This window comes from Antrostomus carolinensis, unplaced genomic scaffold (genome assembly GCF_000700745.2).
Source record: "Antrostomus carolinensis isolate BGI_N321 unplaced genomic scaffold, ASM70074v2 scaffold32697, whole genome shotgun sequence".
NCBI classification, from domain to species: Eukaryota; Metazoa; Chordata; class Aves; order Caprimulgiformes; family Caprimulgidae; genus Antrostomus; species Antrostomus carolinensis.
The window spans coordinates 607-8,621 of record NW_010328568.1 but is presented as its reverse complement, the minus strand read 5'-3'; the positions used below and the strand labels follow the sequence as shown (position 1 = coordinate 8,621).

Sequence of the window (8,015 nt, the reverse complement as noted above, 5' to 3'; positions counted from 1 at the left end):
GAAGTTCGTTCTCGGCCCCTCTCAACCTGCCGGCGGCAGCACTTCCAGCGCATTCGCCAGGGATCGAAGGACGAGAGCTGGCAGTGGGGTCACGGTAACGTCTTTGAGATCAAGAGTGTTCAAGTGGAGAGTGCTGATAGTCCGAGTGCAAAAGGCATAAATGGAGATAGATGCGTTCAGGTGGCCTCGGTGAGCTGATCTCCGGAGAGGAATGTGGCAGAGTAGTCTGCACACACGCTCCATCCCCAGTGATGAGGATTGTTACGCTGCTTTCTCCCCGCCCAGCCCAGAAAACCCCAATGCGAGGGCTATTACATTTTTGCCCCACTTAGCTGAATCAGTAGCCACTAAGAGTCTACTCTTATTGTAGATGCATATGTTAGAGAAAGCCCATTGGGCGAGTTGCGGTGTGTGGGTTTTGTTTTGTTACGTGTGGTGTTTTTTGCCTCTGTAGTACAGATTCTTTGGAGAGCCTGTGGTAGAAGCTTGTGTTGAAAATGGTGCAAGCTGCATTGACATCAGTGGAGAGCCCCAGGTACGTGACCGTACAAAAATGCTATCTTGTATCAAGGATCTGTTAAAGGAGTATTTGTTTAGTATGGTTCATATTGAACACAAAGGCAAATTCTGCCTCCAGATCTACAATTTTAAGATGCATTAGTTATCTTGTAAGTAGGCAAATGTGTGTTAGTTGTGCAGATTTCTTACTTTTTGACAAGAGCCTCTCAGGTTCTCTCTGGAAATCCCCAAGTTTTGAATTCTACTTTAAGTCTCAGTTGTGATTCTACGTAGGAATTTTGTGCAGATCACACTTGTTTGTGCTGCTGCAACACTTTGATCCCTTAAACCAGGAATAATATTTATCTGTCTTAAAGATGCTTGTAAGTGGTTTGAAGTATGTAGGGTGCTACGATAATCACCATAAAGTGCTGATGGCTAATGTTGGGTATGGCCAAATGTGGAGTTGTGCTTAAAATATTTGTTCTGGCTGTCTTTTAGTTTCTGGAAGGAATGTACCTGAAATACAACGAGAAAGCTGCAGAAAAGGGAGTGTACATCATTGGGAGCTGTGGCTTTGACTCTATACCAGCCGATATGGGAGTACTGTACACCAGAGACAAGCTGAAAGGTGACTTAGTTAAGTGTGACCTTATGCTGAAAAAGAAAGGCAGGTGATGCGCTCACCTGGTTTCCTAAAGCAGCAGCGCTTATGTGGAATCTCCTTCCGTCTCTCTCTTTGCCTGCCTTTAGCATCTGACAGCGGGCTGTCCAGCCGGCGTGTGGATGTCCCTGGGCAAGCCTCAGCACGCTGCCTCCTGTCTAGTGAGAGTCTTGTAGGGAAGAGGCAGTGGGGACAGAAAGGCTGCAGGAAAGGGGTTGCAAATTAGTGGGTAATCAAGTTTTGTTAAGTTCTGTTTTTCTGCTGCAAACACTGAGAAGCTGTTGGGTGAGTGTAAGTAGATGGACAGCAGTGTACAGTGCCTTTTTCTTGAGGAACAGCTAGACAGTCACTGAAAGAGGATAAATATATGTGAGAAAAGGTGTGAGATGGTTTGGTTCTATGCGAGCGTAAAGCTAAACAAAGCAGAATTTGGAGGAGTTGTTTTGTTTTGCTGTTCATCACAACTAAGCATTCCTTGCAAAACACAAGCTGTGCTAAAATTAAATGTTTTAGGATATCTTGTGTGTTTTGCATTTTCTGCAGGTTTGTATTTTTCTTTTTTTTGGTAGTTAAAGTCTACCAAAATCCATAAGTCCGTCTCATTTTTCAGAGCCTGTGTCATCCTTTAGTTTGAAAATTGGAGGAAAACTACATATGGCTCTTAGTAGGCTTTTCCTTTTTCATTTTTTTTTCATTGATTATTTACATTGTCTCATTAACTAGATAAGACAAATGAAAAATGCAATGAGTAAAGAGGATGTCAGTGACCCTCACTGAAGTACTTTCCATAAGGAATTTGATACTTGCTAACTAAAATACCTGTGGGACTTTTCTTAGTTTATTTTCCTTTGAGAGCAAGATGCAACTCTGCCTTTGCAACTCATGATGTCAGTGGCCTGTGATTTTAGCCTGCCAGAGTGTACTCTGGCCTTGTGAACTAATGGCTGTATGTTGGCAGTCGGAGTAGATGATGGTTGCAGGTCCGTTCCAGCTGAAATAGCCTAGTCTATTCTATATGCCAAGTGATGTTTTCTCCTCCCTTAAAGGAACCTTAACTGCTGTCGAGAGTTTCCTGACGGTGAAATCTGGCCCTGAGGTTAGTTGGTTTATACCTTCCTGGATACTCAGATGTGTTTGTGATAACATCACCGTGGCCCATTAGAATAGCTGTGGTTACATTAATTCAGACCTAGGAACAAGCTGGCAGTTGTTTCATGACGAGTCTAAGAACTGTATTCTTTAGGAACCAATAAAGGAATCCCAAGCAAACACCCTTTTATAAGGTTCATTTGCATAGGCTATCTCCCTAAAGTTTGTTGTGTTAAGCTGTTTGAAGAAATACTTAGTGTTTGCAGAGATGTGGGAAGGAATCATACACAAGTAAACTATAACAGATGCGTGGTGTGTTGACAGGAATCCTAGTGTGTGGCTCTTTGGTTTTATTCTTTGGGTGGGGCTTTGTTTCAATGTACTTCAATGCATGTAAGCATACTATGTATATGTAACAGTTGTAATAATGTGTAATAGATGTAATAATTCTAAGGTCACTATTAAAATAGTAGATGAAATCTTTAGCTACTGAATGACTTACTGTTTCATGGTATGTCACCAGGGTTCTTGTATCCATGATGGGACCTGGAAGTCAGCTGTTTACGGCCTTGCGGATCAAGACAAACTGCGGAAACTTCGCAAAAAGATAGGCTATGCTCCTGTTCCAGTAGTTGGTGCAAAACTTAAAAGAAGGTATAAAAAGCGTAAGATGTTAAACATGCTGTCTTCTAACAGTACCACTATTCTTTATATCGCTTGTTAACATATTATTAAATATTTTAAAAGTCAGTTTGGACTTTAGTATAATATGGGCACACAGATGCTCATCTAGTAGAACTGAAGATAAGTTCAGTTTTACCGATGTGTTCATATTTGGTGAGACCCTGGAACAGGTTGCCCAGAGAAGCTGTGGATGCCCCCTCCCTGGAAGTGTTCAAGGCCAGGTTGGATGAGGCTTTGAGCAGCCTGGTCTAGTGGAAGGTGTCCCTGCTCATGGCATGGGGGGGGGAACTAGATGATCTTTTAAGGTCCCTTCCAACCCAAACCATTCTGTGATTCTGCTGAGAAAATAACATGTCCTGGCATTTGCTGGGTCTCAAAGTTAACTTGTTCTAAGAGACTTTCAGAGACATGGCAAACTTTTAAGTTTGATTTCAGAAGTGATCAGGAGAATGTAAAAAATAAATATGAGGAGGATATTATTTTGGTTATCAGATTCATCCTTGCTATAGTGCATGGAATTTTGAGTTGAGCCAGGGATAAACTTGGAGTGGTTTGCTTTCAGGGAAAAGAGAGAATGTCATAAAAATGCTGAAGAAAAAGCCAGTACTGGTAGGGCTGTTACGATCAGTTTCTTTCAGTTTGCATAAACATTTGAATCTTTTTTCTGACTTGTTTTTTAAATTTGCAGAGGACTTGCCTTTTACAATCAGGAATTCAAAGAGTACTCCATTCCATTCATGGGATCTGATGTTTCCGTCGTGAAGCGGTCTCAGCGTTATTTGCACACAGTGTTGCATGAAACACCTGTAAGTCACTGTCACTCGTGTTCCATGTCCTTATTAACCATTCTCAGAGAATCTTTCCTTCATGTAATAACTGTTCCTAGTGCAGATCTGTGTGGTAGGGTTTCTGTAGTTAGGTAAATAGTAATGAACTGTGATGCGCTTTTCCTTCCCTGAAGAAGGAGGCTTGTTCGGTTGATCACCTTTGGAAGTTCCTTGACCTAATGTGGCCCAGGTTCTTACTTACAGTTCTGTTTCTTACTACTTGATACTTTGCCTGATGAACTTGTTAATTGCTGCTAGCAGAGTAGTTGCAAGAGTCTCTTGTAGGACTCTCATGCTGTCTGATTTCTGGGTATGTATTTGTAGAGAATGGAAGCTTTGAGTCACAGAAATATTTGAGAGGTAGGCTTCATGATTTTTGGGCATGATTAAATTCTGTTCCTGTGCAGAGGCTTTTTTTGTTGGATCAGTAGTGCTTCTAAAAGCATCATCTTTTTAGTCTGTGCAAGTATAGTCAGGTCAGTACAGCACAGTAAACATTCTGATAAAGATTTCCCATGCTGCTCATTGCTGTCTGGAGACTTCTTTGATGCTCGGGTCTCTGGTGTGCAGAGTAAAGGCAACGTGAAGTGGTGGTGGTGGTGGCGGCAGAGATGTTTAGGTTTTGTTTTCCATGGTTTCCTGAGGGGAGACCAGCACCAACAATCTGTATAACGGCTGTGCAGAGTCACAGGCATCAGTTAAGAGATGAAGGTGAGATATCGCTCTAAAACTAGACTTGGAAGCTACCAATGAGAGAGGCTTGCCACTGCTATTCCAGAATTCTAAAATAAGGCCTCAGTTTCTCTTAAACTAAAGCACAAAGAGGAGGAAAGGAAGATCTTGGGGAAAGAAACCTGCAATCAGGTTACCAAGACACATCTTTCTTTAAAGTTTTCCACTCTTGTTTACCATGCTCACTCCCTCATCATTCTGTAGTCATATTGTTGTCTCATAATGAATTATAAAGTGAAGCGTTATTCAAAGAGTTGTTTAGAAGGAAGACAGTTGTTTAAGGCCTTATTTGGACAGCTGTCTGTTGTATCAAACAATTACTTCCTAATTTGGGGGTAGATTTATTTTTACAAATGAAACGATGCAAAAATTGTAATGTAAATGCTATCACTGAAAATATGTCTGTGCCTCAGGTGCAGTATGGCGCTTATGTGAATGTAGGTGGTCTTGGCTCTGTTATCAAGCTGATGTTTGCTGGCATTTTATTTCTTCTTCTTGTGAAGTTTAGTTTTGGAAGAAAACTTCTGACAAAAGTAAGTGTTCAAAACACAAAAGAATTAAGTGTTTGGACATTTTTTGTTCCTCTCTAGAGGTTAATGTTGTTCTCTTTTTTTTGTCTGTTCCCCCCCCGCCGTTATTATATAGTACCCGGAATTTTTCTCTGCTGGACGCTTCACAAAGAAAGGACCAACCCAGAAACAGGTAACTGACTGTTTTCCATCACAATTACTGAATTAATTTGTTATGGTAATGGTAGAATAGTAATCTAGAGTCAACTGCTTAAGTCTCAAAGAAGTAATTTCTGAATGCACATTGTGTGTGCCTGTTCATATAGCCTTGAATGTTTAAATAATCACACCTTCTGCTATTAAACATTGAAGGATGTGGAACTCGTATGAGGAAAAAATGGATCGTGTTGCTGGGTCTGATGTATTTACATGGATGGCTCACAGCACTCAGTTTGTCAAAGGTGATGACAGGGAGGCTGAGTAGCAAAAACACAGGACTGAAAGCAGTGAGAGAATAAATGGACTTCAGAACAAGAACAGTTCCAGCAAAGCAGAAGTGATTAAAAATTTAGATGAGACTTGTGCCTTTTAAGCAATAACCCAAAATAACTACTCCGATGTTTAGATGGATTGTAGTACTGGGCACAGGAGAGACTTGTATTTACTACTTGTGCTTGCCTGATACAACCGAGTTACTGTTTTGGTGACCGCTCTTGTCTTGTCCACTTCAGATGGATGGAACCTCTTTTACAATGACTTTTTTTGGCGAGGGTTACAGCGAGGGGCAAGATCCCCAGAATGGCAAACCGAATATAAAGATCTGCACTGAAGTGAAGGGACCAGGTGTGTATGATAACAGCAGCTAACTGGTTTTGCCTCATGTTCCCTACTCTAAAATAGGTTTGTGGTTCCACTGCTATTCCTTTAACCCTCGGGGAGCACTTGCAGCACGGACAAAATAAACAGCCTTTACAGAGTATTACCATGGAGTCTAGCATTCATCGTGACCTATTTTTTTTTAAACAGCCAATTCATTTGTGTTCTCGTCATTCCTTTCCTTCCAACTTTCTCTGTTCCCGTGTTCACATTTGCAGAGTAGAGTAGTTAAACTGAGAGGGCTGTAAGGGTAGTTTTCAGTTGTTACAGCCTGCACTTATTACTTGTTTATTTCCAGGCCTCTGTGGGTGAATCTCTGTGGGAGATCTGCCACAGCATGATTTCTAGCTATAACATACTGGTGTTCAGACAGTTCCTTTGAGGGGAGATGACACCTGAAGTAAAGCTGGGAGACAGCAAGAATGTATATTCAGAAAGGAGTTAATGAAGCATAGCTTCTTTAAATAACTAGAGATGTAGCTGAATGCAACAGTCTCACAGAAGCAGCACAGGATGGGGAAAGCTCTTGTGGTAACAGAGAGCCCTCGGTCACAGTGGGGTAATAGGTCATGGTTGGTTGGTGTGTGGTTATAAGCCTGTATTTGTCCAGATTAGATCTTAAGGGCTTCACCAACGACTTGGGATGATAACCAGGTCAAAAAGCTGTTCTTAAATGGGGAAGGCTGTTGCATTGCCAAAGAGATTATTCTTCAGCATGCTGTAGGTGCAGGAATACATTCTACATTGGTTTTTTGTTTGTTTTCGTCAGAGCCTGGCTATGTTGCTACACCAATTGCAATGGTTCAGGCAGCTCTCTCTCTTCTGGAAGATGCAGCTTGTCTGCCTAAAAAGTAAGTACTTTCCCATGCAGAATAGCCTGATCTCCCTTCAAGCTACTGTGTACATATATTTATCTTTGAAAATAGAGATCTTGCAACCCCGTGGATTTCTGTGTTGCCTCACCCAGAGGGCTGTGCAAGGGAGATAATTCACCACAAGCTGATTTAAAGCCACTTGCTCTTCATCTGCCTTTCAGTTTGAAAGGATATAGTCATAGGTTTTTAGTAATGCCTTTGCAGCATCTGTTGTATTGTCTATATTTTCAGTTAATTGAATGGTTTCTATTGAGTTTGATGGATACAGAGATGAACCTATGAATATAACCAGATTGCCAGATTCCTTATATGCTCTCCTGTGGGACAAAGTGGCTTTTTCTTTTTTTTAGCAGGGAAACACATCCTTGGCTTCAAAACCAGGTGTTACTCAACCACTGCACCACTAACGTTTTTCTCTTCTGATTTTCATTAACAGGGGTGGTGTATATTCTCCGGGAGCTGCCTTCTCCAAAACAAAACTGATCGATCGCCTCAACCAACGTGGTGTCGAGTTCTCTGTTATTAGCAAGCCTGAAGTCTGATGTCAAAACATAACTGTATGAACTAATACCTTTCCTGGGTCTAACTCAAATAAGTTATTTGGCTGTAAAAGCCTAATCATAAAATAGTTTCACTGTGCTATTGTTTGCAGCAGAAACAGAAGAAAAATTCAGTTAAAAGTTACAGTACTATTTGCTATAGTGAGCAAACCCATGAAGGGTATTAATTGACAAGCATATTAAATCAGTGACTTACTTGGTACGAATTCAAGAATTTTGTTTAATCTTTCATCTAAGTACAGCATCTGCTTCACAATTAACTGCAGCCTTCTCGCTTAGCCCCATTCCCCAACTATTAAAAGCAGGCAGGCCCTGGGTACCAAGTGCCGTGGCAGATGAAAGCACTAGTTACTCCTCATGCCTGTTTGGAATAGGCGATACTACTTTGTGGTGTTCTTACTTTTAAAGCCTTAGTGCTTATAGTGAAATAAAAAAGTAGTTGTTGTTTCTCAGAGTTTAAGGTATGGTTTTGTCCCTTTTTTATTTTTTCTGGGTTTATTGTGAGAGACTGAGGGGAAATTAATAATCATTTTGTCTCAACCAACCCAAAAGACAGCTGTGAACAAGAGAGACAGGATGTGCTCTGCGGAGGTGGGGTAGTGTGCTGCTTCTCAGAGTCACTGCAGCGTCTGCTGGGCATCAGCAATACACGGACAGGACACCCCCATCCCCCATCCCCCCCCCACACACACACACCCGCC

General features: G+C 41.5%; 1 protein-coding gene across 1 annotated transcript; it reads left to right on the top strand.

Annotated features, from left to right (window-relative positions):
• Positions 1 to 454: 454 nt before the first annotated feature.
• On the top strand, positions 455 to 7,408 carry SCCPDH (saccharopine dehydrogenase (putative); the record flags this gene model as incomplete). Its single annotated transcript, XM_010172297.1, has 10 exons — positions 455 to 535; positions 1,000 to 1,129; positions 2,209 to 2,258; positions 2,775 to 2,905; positions 3,624 to 3,741; positions 4,908 to 5,027; positions 5,140 to 5,196; positions 5,735 to 5,846; positions 6,649 to 6,730; positions 7,191 to 7,408. Coding segments are annotated over 10 exons (987 nt in total), but the record flags the coding sequence as incomplete, so codon positions are not given.
• Between the last annotated feature and the right edge of the window lie 607 nt (positions 7,409 to 8,015).